This window comes from Cupressus sempervirens, chromosome 1 (genome assembly GCF_028749045.1).
Source record: "Cupressus sempervirens isolate cs-2001-9-10 chromosome 1, ASM2874904v1, whole genome shotgun sequence".
In the NCBI taxonomy this organism is placed as follows: domain Eukaryota; kingdom Viridiplantae; phylum Streptophyta; class Pinopsida; order Cupressales; family Cupressaceae; genus Cupressus; species Cupressus sempervirens.
This window is the reverse complement of record NC_143118.1, coordinates 580,603,839-580,622,848: the sequence shown is the minus strand read 5'-3', so window position 1 is coordinate 580,622,848 and position 19,010 is coordinate 580,603,839. Positions and strand designations below refer to the sequence as shown.

Here is a 19,010-nt window from a genome sequence, read left to right as displayed (position 1 = left end):
TAACACCAATCAAAATGACAAGTTCTTAAGAAACCAATTGATTCAAAATGATCTCTTCTTCTTCTCATTCATTCATTTCTGTTTGGAATGACCAATACAATGATTTTATAGTGGTTCTAGTATTTTACAACTTCCCAACCACCTTTTAAACCAACCCATTACATTCTTTTTAACTCTTTTGCATTTTTGACAACATTTTATGCACTTTATGCATTTTTGCATTACAACTTTCATATAAACCCAACTTAGAGCAAAATTATGACTCAAATGACTTTATATGGATACAAATAGATCCATTCACCTATTAAATAAACATTTTGACATTATTGATCATATTAAGACCTCCTTTTACAATTTTGACAACTTATTACAAATGGCTTCTCTAACCTTTACATCTTGACTCAAAAGACTCAAATATATCATAAATGGAACACATTAATTCAACATATAACTTAAGGACTCTAAACCTCCTTATTCTCTTGAAATTTAGGTGCCTCTACACCATACTTCCAATACAAAACCCAAACTCAACTAGTCCAAATCCACAAATGGATAAGAACACCAAGAAGAATCCACACTTGTACCCTCAAGTCCACCAAGCAATCCTCTAGTTCTCAAGCCGCAACCACTAGCTATTAAAATTCACATCTAACCTTCATCCTCTTCCCCAAGCTGGATGATCATAATGCCAAAAAACTCTACAAGACCCCCTACTTATACCCAACTAAGCCACAAGTGGGCCCAGTTCATTACAAACTAGATTAAATCCCTCTCATTAAATATACGTTGAGACACAAGTCGACTACAACACAATTAAATACCCAAAGTCGGCTCACAGACAACTCGGCACCAACAGCTACCAAGACCAAGTTGAGTGTCAAAAAGACCAAGCCGAGCATTAGCCAAACCACAAGCAATGTCAAGTTCCCAAAGCATGTCGAGCTCCCAAAGCATGCAAGCTCCATAGAGTATGTCGAGCTCCCACTGTCTACCGAGCTCCATAGAGTATGCCTAGCTCCCAGTGTCTGCCAAGCTCCATAGAGTATGTCAAGCTCCTAGGCTAGAACTATGCCCAATAATGACCGAGCACCACTCCTTCAAGCCAAAATCCCTCCAACGTACAGGATTGTAAGATGCTCCTACATCAGTAATCATTGCTTCGAAAGAGTGAGAGTACAAAATGTACAATACTGAAAACCAAATTGACAAGAATGCTAAAAATTGATAATGTAATGTCACTCATGATATCAAAAATGTTAAGGATAAATCAAGATGGTCTTTTTTCATGGTAGCATTACTCAAAAGGATGAACCAGAAGTATAGATTTCAACTACCTACTAACTAGACATTACTAATACAATGGTCATAAACCAATACAAACACAAGGTGTGTCTCGTTAGTGAGATACATTCCCTATATATAATTTATTGAAACAAAATCCTCCCTTGATCCAAAGGGGACTAAAAGATTATCCAAAGCATCTGACCATGAAGTTTATCTAATAGCATTTTTATCAATTGGCATATTGTACATCTTGGTAACAATTAACCAATGTCAATTCGTACAAAATCGTACAAAATCCCACTACATCACAAGTTGTGACAAGAATTATGAGCATCCTATGACATACTTATCCCTTCCAACCATTATGTATACACAGTACAATAAGAGCACAACCGTGAATTCTCGACTACATCAACCCATTAAGCTCCATATAAATGACCAATAATAACTATTTAGTAATGTCTATGGCACATCTATCTCTATTCTAACAAAGTTGAACTCAGTTTGTTCAACACTACTCAATGGTTGCGACCCTTGACAACTTGTACGATCATTGATTATAGATTCAAAGGAAATATAGTCTCTTCCCCCTATCAAATGAGAAGTGAGGAGTCATTGTAGCAAAAAACAAATCAAAACAACTTAATTTGTTCCTCAGCAAAAAGCAACCAAAACTAAGCACCAATGCAACAAAAAATTTGAAAATAAAAACCATCTACTCCTACCACAAATATGTCAAGTACCTTCTCTAGTGTAAGATTTAGAGAATAGCCTACTGCCATAATTTTACCCATAGGTTGATGGATACATAAAAATGGGAAAAGTTAAATATTTAAATTTAGATTTGCCACAAAATAACATAAGGTTGGATTTTGAAAACACAACTTATGTTCAATTATTTTAAGAGGTTATTATTAGTGTGGCTAAAGCTATAAAAGTATCACTGTGACCAGCTCAATTTTCAGCTTGGATAGGAACATTTGCACAGATTTTGTGTGAATATGCAAGGAAAGTTCAAATGGCTTTTGAGTTAATATATTTTGTAATTTTCACTTTAAAGATTAAGTGAAAGTCTTTTATTTAGCTTAATGAGTCTAATAAAGCATAAGATAATAACTAATAATTTAGATGTATACTCCAAGTCACCTGCTACACTGTTAAAGTTTTGAACCAGAAAAGCATAAATCAAAGAGTAGATATCATAAAAACACAAGAACACCAGAAGTACCCTGGGAAAACTTTCCTTGAGGGAAAACCTGACTACACAAAGAAATATCACTTTATTGAGAATATTAGGAGTCTGCTCTTTTACAAAGCTCTCAAGTTAAAATAACAATGAATGCTCTCCACAATAATATAGAGCAGTAAACACAGAATGCTCTGATTACAATAATGATGCTACACACCCGAGAAACACCACTCTAAGCTCACCCAATGATTACAGAATGATTACCAAACATAAACTCTGCCCTGAACACACACAATGATCACTACCCAGAAATTAACTTTTCAATATAGCTACACTAGACAAGAGGACAATCTACATACAAGAAATAATCTCTAACCCAACAAAGAAGACTGTCCCTTCAGTTTAGTCTTCTGCAGCCCAAAGAGAAACTGTTGAAATCAAATGGAAAACTCTTTGTAGTCTTAAACTACCCATCCTTAGTGAAGGGATAAGAGCTAACGGAAGCAGAGAATAGGCAAACATTTACAAGCAGATAAACATAATACTAATGCAATCCCAGAGGTATGCAGATAGATCCTGCAGCTACCAAACTTCAACATACACAGGATAATATTTTGATTTTGAAAGATTAGATTTTTAGCTCAATCAGAATAGAGATGGGAATAAAACCAAAAATTGTAACCATTTCATTTAAATGATTAAAAGACCATTTTTTAAGAGGACTCGATAACCAAATGTAAAATATAGTTCATTTCAACAAAAATATGAGTTATATTAGTTGTGGAGGTTTCCTTGAATGCCAAAGGAATGAAAAACAAGTAATGAGTAATTTACCAAGTGGACGATTCTAATTTGGGTTTGGATGCAGGTTCAAAATTCAGGTTCAAAATTTATTCAAAAAAAAGTTGGGGTGGGTTCATCAATATAAATGTTTTTTTAAATATATGTGTGCGTGTGCATGTGCATATGTATATGTATATGTATATGTATATGTATATGTATATGTATATGCATATGTATAGCAATAAATAAGTTCAAACACCACTATGCTAATAGTGAAGCAACATAACAAAATTTACCACCATATATATTAATGTTTCAGTACAAATGACATATGTTTTACCTTTTTGGACTTTTTAGTGGTTTATCTTAGGGTTGGGGGGTTGGATTGACGAAAATAGACCCAAATAAATCTTTTAGAAAATAAAAAAAATCCATTTTCTGGCCAAATTCCGCCTGGGTCCTGCCACACATTTCCAAATTTGCCATAATAACAGCAAAATTTATGCCAGGTTTGACTGACAGAATTTGGGCAGATGTTGAAGGTCTGTGGCAGCCTTTTGCAAGAATATGACAAGGACCACACTTTTGCAAGAACCGGACCAGACTTTGGGGTTGCAAGAGAAGAATTTTATAACATTGAGCAATTATCTATGTATGCTTCTATTTTTTCAAAACAGTTTAAAATTGATGTAGTGAATACATCAAGTAGAATCCAACGCATTCTTACTATTTCTAAAAGCAAGTGTCAGAAATTAATATCTAGGTGTAGATCCAATCGATCAAGTAGTTGACTAATCCAAAGCATCCCAGCCAAAAGAGACATAGGCTTCACTTGCAGCACATCAATCCATCCAATCCCTATAGACCCATACAATTCTCAAACAAGCTGATTTGTCATCAAAGATTTGTGTGATTAATTTAATGTTTTCATAGCATTAGGTAATCAGTCCTTTTGACTGAATTTTCAACACCAAGGCCCTGAAAAGGATTACTTAAAAAGATAATTTAATGTTTTAAGACTTTGAAAGATTATTCAAAAAGATGATCAGCGGATTTTTATTATTATTTTCATTTCACCAAATCAGTGAATTCCAAAGTTTGAAGGAAGCTTGGAAGCTGAAAACATAAATGATGAAAGGTATGGATCCCACAAGACTTGTGAGTTATGATGATGGATCTCTTCCAAAATTCAAAAATTGCATGAAAGAACCAAGGTAGCAACAGAAGGTGCATTTCAAGCACTAACACATAGGGTTGTTTGTGTTGAAGAAGTATTGAAGTTGAATTTGATGAGTATGAGTCATGACATTGATAAGTTGAGAAGTCTCAAGGATTCAATTTCAAGAGACAGAATACAAGAAATCTCAAACAAGGATTTGGACAGATGAAGCAAATTTTGAATGATAATTGATGAAGAGGTAATCAAAATCATATTGAGCAGAACATGATGATCATATCTGGCTAGACAGGCCCTACCGCATAACCAAAGATGCAATCCAAGCAATAATAGGTTTAAGCTTAGTCGGTTTAGTACCTATCACAAAATCAGTTATAAACAAGGAAGTCACAAAGTTAACCGGTGTAACAGGAGATCAGAGAGCATTGGAAATTGGTACTGTCATTGTTCCTTTGCTAAGTATGCAGCTTATGGTATAAGCTACAAAATTTGTTTCCGAAACAGGGAAGGTTGCACTTCAGCAATTGCAGTATATGTTGCACATCAAATGGTGAAAGAAGGTAAGGATGTTGACCTGTGTGAACTGTTGAGACTATGATTGTTGCATAATCTGATGTTAACAAAGAAGGAAGAGTTTGCTTTTTGTTTTGGGACTCTGGCAGTCTGCCTAGTATTTTACTTTATAAACTCATTCTCATTGAGGGAGAATGTTGCATGGAATGAAGCGGTACCCATAGAAAAACAAATCTATCATCACTTGAACAACTTCGTTAATAAGATTTATGCATGCAAAATATACTTTACTGAATTGCAGTAACAACTTACTGCTGAACAATAGGATTCATATAGATTGCTTTTAAAAGTATAGAGACAGTATCACTTTCTTGGTAGACACAGACCGCTGATTCTTGGAAGCAATTCTTCCTGGCGCATTCCGACTGCAGCAGTAACAAAAGATAAATTTTGAAAATTTGAAGGATTAATTGTAACTATTGCATGGGTAAGCACTGCTGCAGAAGAATCCATCTCTGAAAGAAAAATTCCAGAAAAGTCAATGAGGTCCCGTCCACCTCCAGAACAAAACAGAAGAAGAAAGCTGAAAGTGAAAAGGAAGTTGCAGTTCTTATCAACTTGGATGAGCCTGAACCCACTGAAGGAAACACTAAAAAACGAAAGGAAATCTATGAGGAATCAAAAGAAAATGTACTTAAAGAAGATTCTGAAGATTCAAATGAGGATCCCCTTGAAGTAGAAAGATGTTGTATATACTTGGGGAGGAAGACGGCATCAAGAAAATGAGTCAAATTTTTCAAAACCATTATATGACAAAGCCAGAATTCAGGAAGCTCTTATCACAGATATGCTCTGGAACAACATTGTTTCACATGAAATTGTGAGTTGATTCCAGATTCCTATTTAGACATATAAATGAGTTTCTATCTAAGAAACCTACAGAAGAGAATTTATTGAAAAATTTGAGGAAAACATATGTATCAGCTCCAGAGGAGTTTATTGATTACATCGACAAAATGAAGGTTTGCATGAAAGATATGGCTAACACATACAGCTAATGGCTTGGATGACTTGAGGCAACCAAAAAGCATAAAGAAAAGATGGATTCTATTGAGTCGGAGCTAAATCATTTAGCACAAACAAGGGTAAACATGCTATAATCTGAACTGATAAAGGTAAAGAGGAGCAAAGATGACTTTGCCAATACCTTCTGGAAAGTCAAAAAAATTGTAGAAGCTGAATGGGAACATTATATCAGTAAGTCGGATGAACCAGAAAAAGAAGAATCAACTCCTAATGATCCACATGATCTCGACGGTGTGTTTTAAACTCACAGCCAGCTACGAGCAGATCTTTCCTACAAGCAAATGAAGTTCTCTTTTGGCATTTCTTGATGTGTTTTGTCCTCGATGGCAAAGCAGGGAATAATGAAGAAAGGGGGAACTAACTGAAGAAAAGAAAGGATACCATTTTAAGGGGAAGTTTTAATTTTGGTATTCAAGATGAAGTTTGACATTTTGGTTTCTGTATGTTACCATCAATGACAAGGGGAGAGATTGTTGTCAATGATGAAAGAGAATATTGTTTTGGTTTGTCATTGATGTCAGTTGTCAACACACTGTCGTTGATATTCTGTCAGACATTCTAAGATTCAATTAACAGTATTTTGTTCTGGGTCTCTTTGCATAGATGATTATAAATACGCACTTTGGATAACATGTTCTAGTATCTCTAAGATATCTATCTTCAGGTTTTCATGAGTTTTGGTGCCTCGGACAGATTGCATTATTGGTCCAGTAACTTTGCTTACCAGTTACTCAATTCGCTCAGAACAAGGCAGCTGGTTAATTGGTTTGCACTTCATCAAACAAATATTTTTGGTCCTAGTTTTTTGGGGCAGAGTTAGAATTAAACGAAGCATGTAAAATCAAGTGGATTTGATATTGGATAAAGTTTGGCCAACATATGGAAGCTAACTTGGATCTATGTTGAAATGAAACATGTGATAGTCTACCTCAGCTCACAATTTGGTCCTACTGTGTTTAGCTGACATAAACTAAACTTGAATTCCATATATAAGCAATTGCACATGTTGAAAGGAAATATAGGTGTGTGGGTATATGCAGTATATGATAAAGGTGTGAAAAACAAGGGTACATATACGAAAAAAGGTTCTGTAGCAGAAAATTGTGCTGATAACAAGAAGAGTGATGAATCATTCTGAACTACATGGAAACTAACTCTAGCATACTTTAAATGGCATATACTACAGTTAAATTTTGTATTATGTTTTGATCAGTGAGCCTCTCTTTTCTTCTTCAGACAGTGAGCCCTTCGGCAACATGCAGCTTGGTGAGCATCATAACATTATATAACTAGTTATACAATATTAAGAGCTATTACTCTCCATGGTTTTTCCCTTTTTGGTTTTCGACTATACAAAATTTGGTGCCTCATGTGCTCTATGATTGTTGTGCTTACATGTTTTATCTCGCTGCAATTAAGGATCAAACTAAGTTTGGTGGAATTGATTAACACTATCATGAAGGTTAAGATTATATAGAATACTGATTCACCCCCCACCCATTGTTCAATGTAGTTTACAAGGAGGTTATTTAGACTCACCTCATGTGATTGAGATGGGTCCCCACTTTGTGAGACATCTCTTGCATGCACATGTGCCACTCACTAGAACACTTGTCAAGTGAGCTAGCAAGTGTTGTTCCGTACCACCCTAGGACCACTGTGTCGACAATATATGCAAGGCTTCTCTAAAGATTCTAAACAACTCTTTGATAATACCATTTGACTTATGTTGTGGGCTCATATTTGTGGAAGTTCATATTGATTGTTTTTTGTTCCTGGCTAATCCCAACAGAATTTTCTAATCTCTTGTAGGTCATACATCATGAAGAAAAGAGATATGTCAAATAAGTGGCTGCAGCACTTGTTATCAGAAAATTTCAGCATTCAATTCAATTGTAGCATCATCTATATTAAGTGTACCAATCACAATATGATACGCAACACTCCTAAGAGACTTTGAGATGTTATACCTTGCCATTAACGGGGTATACAAACCACCAAACAGTTTCAAAACAGCAATTTTCAATATCATTCAAGGTTGTTTGATATCTTTCGTCCTATTTGGGGCTCATTGTACAAACTTGGATTGATGAAGTTGCATGTTAGTGTTCAGCAATTGCATGTTTGTTTTAAAGGTTGATTTTGGTATTCAGCAATTGCATGTCAATGTTCACAGATAGCATGTCAATTTTGACATTTGCATGTTGAGGCTTTCACAGTAATTCATCATTCAAAGGGTTACATCCCCCTACGCCAACCCTATCATTTGATTTGATATTTGATTGTATAGATCAGGTGCTGTCATTCTTCTATAAGTTGTAATATTGATCTTTATATCATTTAATATCTATATCATAATAATTCTTTATAAAATTGGAAGGTTTAATACAAGTTATAGAGATTGCACTTGACGTTTTCAGAAGTAATAGGTGATTTAAAGGTAAAGTCCATTTTAAAGTGCATATCATTATCTACCAAGTTGGCATTGACCTGGGATCCACTTGTTATTTGCTAGTTTAGCAACAATTAGTCACATAATAAAATCTACTCATTTGGCATTAATCAAATCATCTTGCTATCTGCCAATTTGACAATGATCTGATATGCTTGTTATTTGTCAGTGGTGTTGTTCATATCCACTTATTTATCTTTCATTCTAAACTGGACAGTTTGCCACCAGCATACTTTGAAAATAATTGCTTACTGGCCAGCCTTGTTTTTGTATGAGATCCTCGCCCTTATCAACATCTTTGGTTGGCGTCAATTTTATACTTTACAGGACATCACAAAATGCTATTTAAGTATTTTACCCAATCTAGCTCGTGAAGGGAATTGTCCTCCACCTTCCATTTTCACCCTCAAATTCAATCAATCCAGCTGGTCTTTAAAAACTTGTAGACCAAAATGTTGGAGCACCCAATAACAACAACCCGCATACCAAAGAAACACTTCACAATGCAAGAGAGAAGCAACAACAGATGCTAGTTCACCAAAATGAAGATGATTACAAATCGACAAGACCTTGCTTATAAAGGTAAAGTGCAAGCACGTAGAGACACACAACCATCTAAGTACTGCAAACAAAAAATTGAATGTGCTTAACATTATTAGATAATGTATAACTAATATCTAATAATGTAAATGTTGGTTACCCAAGTGGAACTAGAGTAATTATAAGTGGAATTAAACCACATACACCAAAACTCCCCCTTAAGTGCAACTTAGGGAGAAAACTATGCAATATGAGGTGCAAGATTAGTCCCAACAACAAGACCATGATAGGTACCCATGCATAAGTACAATGCAACAACAAAAAATCTCTCACAAACAAAGAAAAGGAGAAAAAACTGATGGGAGAAAACTCCTCTCCAAAAGAGAGAACAGAAAGGACTAAGTGGTAAGTAGCCACTTAAACAAGGTGCCAAAAACAAGAAAATGAAGAACATCACTAAAGCACGAATAAGTCAAACAACTGCCAAAGGATTAGTAATATCAAAATATGTTCCATAACTGAAGAACCTACTATGAAAATGATGACGATCAAGATCAAGAAGACAAATCCACAAGTCCCCCAAACAACACTACACGAACAATGATCAAATGGCAACAACAGCAAATCATCTATCAATCAGAAATACATATGGCACGTGTATCTGCACGAGCAATCTCATCATCACTACTCAACTATGTATCTTGAAAATAAAAGACAATAATCTAAAGAACCATAATTAGCTAAGAATATAAGTGTGATGTCCCCTGTTTAATTTAGGATTTAATAATAAATAATAGTAATAAATAATAAATTTGGACAAAACTTTATATATATTAATAAAATAAATAATAATAAAATTACAATAATATCAACTAATTGATATAAATTTAATGAAAGGTCAAGAGATATGTAATGAATAGTTCTGACTCCCTCAAAATAAGACGTAAAGGTCATTTGAAAGGGATAGACAGGAAGAAAGAAGAGGAGAGCTTAAGAGTTAAAAATAGATTAATGGAAGAAGAAAGGAATGTAAAGAATAAGGAAGTGACTCTTTCAAAGGCAGCTATAATGAAGGGTTGTGACTCTTCAAAAGGATTATAATTATGAAGGGTTGAAACTTTTCTAAAGGGTTTTAGAATGAAGTGTTATGTCTCTTCGAGAAAGGGGCAACTACAAAGGGTCGTGACTATTTCAAATAGCTGACATGATGAAGAGTTGTGACCTCTGCCTCATATGGGAAGATACTAAAGGGACAAGGTTTCACTTGAAATGGGTATGCGAAAATGATGAAGGAAATAAATGTTTGTTCTAAAATCAGAAAAGGAGGAATAAGAAGTACAGATCTGATTTAGATGATAAGTGCAGATCTGATTGTGAAAGGTCCTGTCCCTTTAAAAGGGCAGAAACAATTAAGAGTTGCACTCTTTCTAGGGTGATCATGATGAAAGGTTGTATCTGCTAAAGGCCATTTATGATAAAAAGGTGTGACCTTTAGCTCACATTAAGAGAGATAAAATGGGAAACTGATTTCTTTTTTTAATCCAGAAGGGTCAGTATTAAGAAGAGAGAACAAGACATTCAATCAATCAAAATAAGATATAGATATCTGAATATAAGCAGCAGATTAGACTGTTAAAGGCAAACAGCAGTCTTATATATTGATATAGTGCATGATAATTTGGCCAGCTATGGCTAGTCTCTCATTTGTTAGGAAGTAGAATATATATGTATATATATTCCATAATACAAAAGAATATTAGTATACTCATGGCCTAATCCTTAATCACTCGATATAGGCCCTTACGAGGATAGGCTAGTGTTGTTTAGGAGGAGACAGAGTAAATCCTCACAAGGCAGGTAAGGCCCAAGTTGGGTAGGGACTTGCATTTCCCACTCCATGAGGGAAAAGTTTTGAGATGGATATGAACATGCATTCACATTGCCTTGAGGGAGCCTGATTGCAGATTGGTGTCCAAGTGCCCTCTAACAATTAAGTCCCCTTCGTCTTTAGGGTTGATTTTCAAGAGAATCAAGGAATCAGGGCATAAACATTTTAATGTATTATGCATAATTAGTTAATTCTTTATTTAGATGCATAATGATGTATGTTACCCATTGGGAATTGGCAGACTCCTAGTAGGAAATACTACAAAATTGCCATTTCCAAGTGCAACCCAAACCCTAGTTGGGAATTTTAGGATAAATCAAGTAAAGCTCCCATTGGGAACATTACAAAAGGTATCAGAGCTTTGATCTTGCTATCGTACGGGGTAAAAGATCAAACAAAGAATCATTCTAGTCAATAAGAAGGAATCTAATGATGCATGTATTGTGTGTATACTTCATGTATGCTTTGTGTCTTCATAATTTTTTAGGCATACTTTATGGATGCTTTGAGTCTGCATGTATTCATGTACATATTTTCTATTTTCAAATATATGCTCCATGTGATAACCAAAGTAACCCAAAAGATATGAATTTATTGTCTAACATTAGTCAATCCAAATCAGTTTAATGCCATTTCAAAGGTGGCCTTGATTGATGAGAGAAATTACGTCTTAGAGTAACAGAACTTACAAATTCACAATGCATTGGCTAATATCAGAGTTGTGCAGCAAAATAGAGCCACATTGAAGACTTGTATAAAAAAAGTAAAGTTGCTAGAGAAAGGTAAATTTGGGAAAGGGCAGATTGTGATGTCCCATTTCTAAAATAGGAATTAATAGTAAATAATAATAATAAAACTAAAATAAATATTTATGTATATACATGACATAATATAAATTAACTAAATTTAATGAAAGGTCAAGAGATATATAATGAAGAGATGTGACTCCCTCAAAATAAGATATGAAAGGGAGGAGTTCATTTGAGAGGGATAGGGAGAAAAGAAGAAGGGGAGACCATAGGAGTTAAAGAAAGATTTGTGGAGGAAGAAAGTAATGTAAAACAAAATATGGAAGTGAATCTTTCAAAGGGTTGTGATTATGAAGGGCTGTGACTCTTTGAAAGAGTCATAATTTTGAAGGGTTGTCACTTTTCAAATGGGTTGTAAGTTGTGAAAGGTTATGACTCTTCAAAAGAGGTGCAACTATACAGGGTCGTGACTCCTGCCAAAAGGCAGACATGATGGAGAGTTGTGACCACTCCCTCGTATGGGAAGATATAAAAGGTACAAAGTTTCATTTGAAATGAGCATCCAAAAAGGATGATGGAAAAAAAAGGAAATAAATGTTTCTTCTGAAATCACAACAGGGGTAATCAGAAGTGCAGATCTGGTTGTGAAATGTTGAGTCCCTTTTAAAGGGCAGAAACAATAAACAGTTGCACTCTTTCAAGTGTGGTAATGGTGAAAGCTTGTGTCTCTTGCTAAAGGGCATTTATGATAAAAAGGTGTAACCTCTCCCTCACCTTGAGAGATATAAAATGGGAAATTGTTCTCTTCTTTTAATCCGGACTGGTCAATATTAAGAAGAGAATACAAGAGATCCAATCAATCAAAATTGGAGATAGATATCTGAATACAAGCAGCGGATTAGACTCTTAAAGGAAAGCAGAAGACTTATATACTGATATAATGCATAATGATTGGCTAGCTATGATTGGTCACTCATTTGTTAGGAAGTAAAATATTACACATTTCTATTGTCCTATATATGTATTCCATAATACAAGAGATAGTAGTATACTCATAGCCTACTCCTTAACCACTCGCTATAGCCCCTTAAGAGGATAGGCTGGTGCTGTCTATGGAGAGACATTAAATCCTCACAAGGTAGGTAAGGCTCATCTCGGGTAAGGACATGTATTTCCAATTCCTTGATGGAAAACTGCCAAGACAACTAGGACATGCATTCCCAATGCCGTGAGGAAGTTTACTCATAGATTGGTGTCAAAGCTCCCTTAGACAAGTAAATCACCATCCTCCTTAGGGTTGATGTTCAAGAGAGTAGTGAATTGGGGGTTAAATGTGTTTATGTATTATAAATCGTTAAGTATTTCTTAATTTAATCTGATTTAAATGTTAATGATGCACTTCAATCATTGGAAATTGGTAGCCTCTAGTAGGGAATATTACAAAATTACCATTTCCAAGTGCAACCCAAATCTTGGTTGGACTTTTAGGGAAGATGAAGTAAACTCTCCATTGGGGACATTACAATAAGGTTGCCTCCACAATATAGAAACGCAAGAGCGTCTCAACTCACTCCAAGCAAAACCAAGGAAGCATTTGCACAAACAATACAATACCCCCCATAAAGCATTGGAGAGAAGCATGACAATATCATTGAAATTGTCTTACCAAGCAATGCATAGAGATGAAGATACAACATCTGAAGTGACCAAGATAGAGTACCTGCAACTGAACAAACGGTGTGCATCAAAACTAAATGCATGCATGTGGCAAGAATTGCAAAGATCCTATTGTTGTTGTGCAGGGATGCTCACTTGAGAAAGCTGTAATTGGGAAATATCAAAGGCATACACAAAACCCCATTACACTTTATAAGATAGTGTAATTATAATAACACAGCACAATATTTGTGCAAAATGCCCCAAAATTCATGAACAAGATGTGGCAATGTATCTAAATGTGTCTACAAAGAAAAGTGTTTACAACAGATGGCCACATACCCATAAGGACAAAAAAATTGTATATACATATGATGTAGTGCAAAAGAACCCAACCTAGGCAAATAAAGCATCTCCAAGCACCAAAACAGCCAAGTAATAAGCCAAAGTGTCAAAACAAAATCTTGAATTAATTATACATGGGAGAAAATATGGAAAATATTGAAAGTGCTTTGAAAGCTGAAAGACTTTCCATCACTACAAGAACCGTGAGAAACAAAGAAAATTGTCAAAAGTCATAAGCTTAGAAGTGCAAGACGCAAATTTGACTCTAACAAGCTACAAAATGCACCAGCAAATAATTCTGAAAAAACTTGAAGGTTCCATGTAAGAAAATGTTTCCTCTTTTCCAAGAAAGGGGACTTCGCAAAAAACGATGTTTTTAAGTCTCTTGTTATATGGCACATGCCATTACATACTAATTGCAAATTTTAACTTCTTGAAAATCATATAGCCTTTCATGGGTACTCGTAGAGATGTTATATTACAGCTTTTGCCCTAAAGATTTCAGTGTACCTTAATTTGTATATCAGTGCCTCACCCCCACCTCTCTCCTACTTGTCCCCCAATTTAGGCCCTTAGTTCCCACATCCCCCATCAAGAAACTACATGGAAGAATGGAGAAACTACTTGCACATTGGATAGTGTACAAAACCATCTTTCCAATGATATCTCATTTGCCAAAAATAATGTCGTACACCCAACTTATGTTCATTTTTTAAATGCCTATATGGAGCCCAAAACTAGTCAAAAAGGCCCACCCCCTTTTAACTAAGGTTTAGTCACCCATGTGACCATAAGTTACCTAGTAAAAAAAAGAGTCATCAAGGCTAGTGACACCACTTGGACAGTGTTGGGTGAATAGCACATTGAAGAGGATATAGAGTGGTAGGGATCAGTGACAATCCATGTGCCATCCCCATAGGCCAAGTGATATTCCACACAATACATGACAAAATCCTCACAAATTGCACAAAACAACGACAATACCTGTTGTGAAGTCTTCACATCATCACCCCATTGCAAATGGGGACCCCCTTCTTTTACTCATAGTTTTCGGGTTTTGGTGGTAGAAGTTTTGTCTTAGAGCTTAAAAGGTTGAGCAGTGGTTAGGTGATCAAGTCAATAAGGTTGTGAGTGCGGACAAACGTTAAATGGATTAAAACCACTAGGGTCGGGTTGCAAGATTGGCTAATTTTTGAAAGAAAAACTTTAAGTTTTGGAATATTTGGGCTAGTCAAGTAATCTAAAAAATGTTATAATCGCATATTTTACTTTGTAATTCAGACTAAATTACAGAATTATGCAAAAGAACTTAGAATCCCAATGAAAGTTGATTTTCCACTCTTAAATTGTGCAAAATCCTTATAAAAAATCAAGTTTCCACTTAGAAAATGTATAAAGTTCCTATGAGAATAGACTTTCCACTCCAAAATGAGCAAAATCTAGATAAAAGGTTTATTTCCCCTTCAAAAACATATAAAGTCCCTATAGGAGTCAAATTTCCACTCTTGGATATAAAAACCAATTCAAAAGGTCAAAAGTCCCTATGCAAGTTGTTTTTCCTCTAGCTCCGTACGTGGAAAAAAAATAGAGAAATGTTGTAGTGGAGAATCCTTGTGGACAACGAATTTCCTCTTCGTACCTGTGTTGGTTGTTTTCTGACTTATTTGACACTTTTAAAAAAAATTTGGAGCAAAGTTCCTCTAGATAGGAAATCTCCACCTGCCCTTGTACTTGAAGAGGTCATTTTCACCTTGCTAGCAAATGAACAAATGAAGTGAAATGTATGTCCTTGAGAACGTCAATTCTCCCCTTTTGGAGGTGATCAAAGGAAACAAGGCAACTGACAAGGATTTTACTCGTCCCTATATGAATTGAAATTTCCTTTGAAGACAAATGAGCTAGTATCAATAAAATTTATAAGGGACTACTTAATCCTTATGTTGGTTTATCAATGGCTAGAGAAGGTGAGTTTAAAGGCAAAAACATGAATGATAATGTCTCTGTAAGAAATGATTCTCCACCAAGGTAAGAAGTGGGAGGAATATCAAAAAGAAAAGCGAAGTTTTATAAGGATTGGTTAGTCCCTACCTCAGCAAATTTCCACCGTGTATGGTGAACAAAGAACTAGGACTTGGTAAGGATTAATCCATGTGACTACTGACTCTCCACCAAGGGGGTGCTGAGGACGATTCTAAAGCCAAGCTATCAGCAAAATGAGAAAATTAAACTGATCGAATTTCCCACAGACTGAGAATAAAACAATGTGGTTAAATAAGGTCCTAGATGAATTCAAGTCGTCAAAATGTGGACCTTCTAAATCGGAGCTCCAGCTAAAAATTCTCAGGGGACGTGATAAAGTCTTGAAATCAAGTATAGTGCCATATCCAACTTGTTTGATGTGAAGTATTCCAACACGAGCTCGGGTGCATGTACCCTGACGCCTTTTTGTCATAGGCTCCTATCATCTAAGCCGAAGGCCACCCCAAAAAATTAAATTTACCAAATTGAAAAGATATGAAACTGGGGTCTCTTGTCAAGTAGAACAAGTTCCAATGGTTAAACCATTCACGTTTTTTCATAATGCAGCCACTCGAGATGATAAAGTGTTTAAATTCGTTAAGTTATTGGATCCACCTCACTGCAAGTGATACTCCCAAATGACAAGACCGTCATTCTGTATTGGAAACTCAGCTGAGATTTGCCTTGAAAAGAGAGACTTCGCAAATCGGAATAAATCAAGCACTTAGTTAACTGAAGGATTATTGAATGTAATATATACTAAAGGCAATTACTCTAGCTCCTCTTAAATCGATGAAGATTCGTCACAAAATAAATTAAAAGTAAAAACTATGTTGTGATGGAATTGGGAGAACCAAATGGTAAGGGTAAGCAACGCCCAATCGTTTAATGTAACCATTCAACAAATAAAGAAAGAAAACAAAGGAAAATGGAGATAAAACCATTGGCATCGAATTGTATGCCTGTGACTTAACATGAATAAGCGAAACCCTACAGAACTCTATGGGTGAACAAATATAAAAGAAGAAATGGCGCCAAAAGCAAAAATTGATCTTGAAAAAAGTTACCTGACAAACAGCGTGGGACGTTTGGGTGAAGAGCCGGGTGTGGACTCCTCTACTCTACTGTGCTTACGGAGCGGATGATGCAATCTACCCTCGGCCTGCATCGACATTTTTCTTGGCTTGGCCTCCTGCTCTGCCGCTAAAATTTAAATTATTGATCGTATTTGCAAAGAGCGACTATATAAATCCAGAACACCCTTTAATTTTAATAAGCGACGCTGAGTATTGTAGAGATTATTTATTTGTTTCTTGATGTCGTAGATGTGTTCGACTTGCACTTAGTCATGTTATTGGGTAAAGTAGATTATATGGTTTAATTTTTTTCCTTAATGGATAGTTTCTTGTTAGTCTCGCCTAGAAATAGGCCAAAGACTAGTGTTAAAATATTTCTAATTAAAATGAATTTTTAAAATTTTATTTTATTTTCTCATTGGTGGCTATCAATTTTTCGAGTGGTATTTTACATTTTCTCCCTCAGAAAATTAGCATGGAAAAAGGGTTGGAGGAAGTGGCATTCCAAATGTAACGTGTCTATTGTAAATTCTGGTGGCACTATGCATGCTAGACAAGTGTTCTTCTTTTGTCGTGTTTTGTGTGCTTCCATAGTTGTTAAAGTTTTCTAGCTCACACTAAAGCTTAGGCATAGATCCCCTGGTGAGACAATTAAATGGATTTTGTTGCAGCAATATGAAACTATTCCTATATTTCCTCTAATTTTCTCTCATTATCTAGAGGCAACTAGTGTTTGGAAAAAGATATTGTTTGCTACATTCCAATAGTTTAATCCTCATTGCAAATTACTCATCACCATATTAAATACTTCATTTTATGGACAAGGTAGCTCTCAAATGCAAAATATTTGGTAAGTTTTTCCTTTACTTTTAAGAGATTTGTTATTATTTGTATTCAATCATGGTTTTATGGTCTTACAAAGTAAGTCTTTATGGTCTTTAAGTAAGGTCGTTAGTCTTTTTTGTTAGATCTTAATGTCCTTGTGTTTCTTGCTCTTTGGCAATTCATGCTTGTGAGGGGAAGCTACGTAGGGCAAATACAATCTCATGTGACATGTATTACCCCAAGTCCTTACAGTGATTAACAATGCTATCGATGGGTAGTCTTGATGGGTAGTCTCAAAGGGGAAGATCTGTAGTACAACTACCAATACCAAGTACATAGTGTATCAATTAAGTAGAATGGTAATGTACCTATGGGTAAAAGTTAGATCTGTGTCATTGTTTAGGATATTCGGGGGGTTTTGGTTGTACAGACGTAGCGATTTCTCGCACCTATGTGGCCGTTGGGGTTTCAGTCAGAACCCTTTCAGCCGAAACCGCAGTGGAATTATAAAAAGCGAAAATCGCTTGTCAATGGTCATTTCTACTATTACGACTCCAAGAGTGGTTTAGAGTGTTTTGGTCATAATCTATAAGTGGTCCTTTTTTGTTTTTTGTTTTTTTTTTTTTTTTTTTAGTTATTACATGTTAGCATTAGTTAAATTAGTTGTCTTTTAAGTGTTTTAATAATTAAATTAATTATATTTTAAGTGTTTTATTAATTAAATTAATTATATTTAAAGTGTTTTAGTAGTTGATTATTTGAAGTAATTAATTTTTTTTACATAGTTAGATCAATATGCTAGATTTAAAGAACTATATAGTATTTTTTAATTAAATATCTATTTAATCATAAATGTAGATTTACATCAAACATAGAAAAATCAAGTTGAGAGCTAGATAACTAAATTAATTACATTTGAGAAAACATTAGCATAGTACAAACCTATATAAATAACTAACATGTAACTTGAAACTTTAGGTATCTAACGAAACTATAATAAGTTCTAGTTGTTCAAACTTGGAAACTTAAAATTTAACCAATTTCAAACTTAGAAAACTTGAAAAGTATAATGACATGCATGTACATGAAACTTCAAAAACTTGTTAAGACCTCAAGATAGCTAAAAATTAGTTACATTTTAGAGAACATTAACATAGTAAACCTATGTACTATTTAATAACATGTGCAAATTTTTTGTTCACATACATGAGCTAGATACATCAAGTTTCAATATATAAATTTAACGTGTGTTAAATTAAAATGATCTATATTTTTAAGTTACATTTAACTTTGTACATACATGTTTTAAATTAAATTTAAATTTTAGTATTATATGTACTTACATATATCTTAAAACTCTGCAGTTATAGATAGAGATCTTCTTTGCATATGTTATTATGGCATTTGGTAGTGCACCTACTTCCTTAG

At 34.9% G+C, this 19,010-nt stretch overlaps 1 protein-coding gene across 1 annotated transcript in view; it reads right to left on the bottom strand.

Moving 5' to 3' along the window:
* The window catches only part of SMC5 (structural maintenance of chromosomes 5), a 171,679-nt gene extending 154,675 nt beyond the window's left edge, over positions 1–17,004 (bottom strand). The window contains exon 1 of the mRNA XM_089831289.1: positions 16,749–17,004. Within this exon, the coding sequence (XP_089687415.1) occupies positions 16,749–16,855 (107 nt within the window). The 5' untranslated portion in view covers positions 16,856–17,004. The remainder of the gene's footprint in view (positions 1–16,748) is intronic.
* Positions 17,005–19,010: the final 2,006 nt, after the last annotated feature.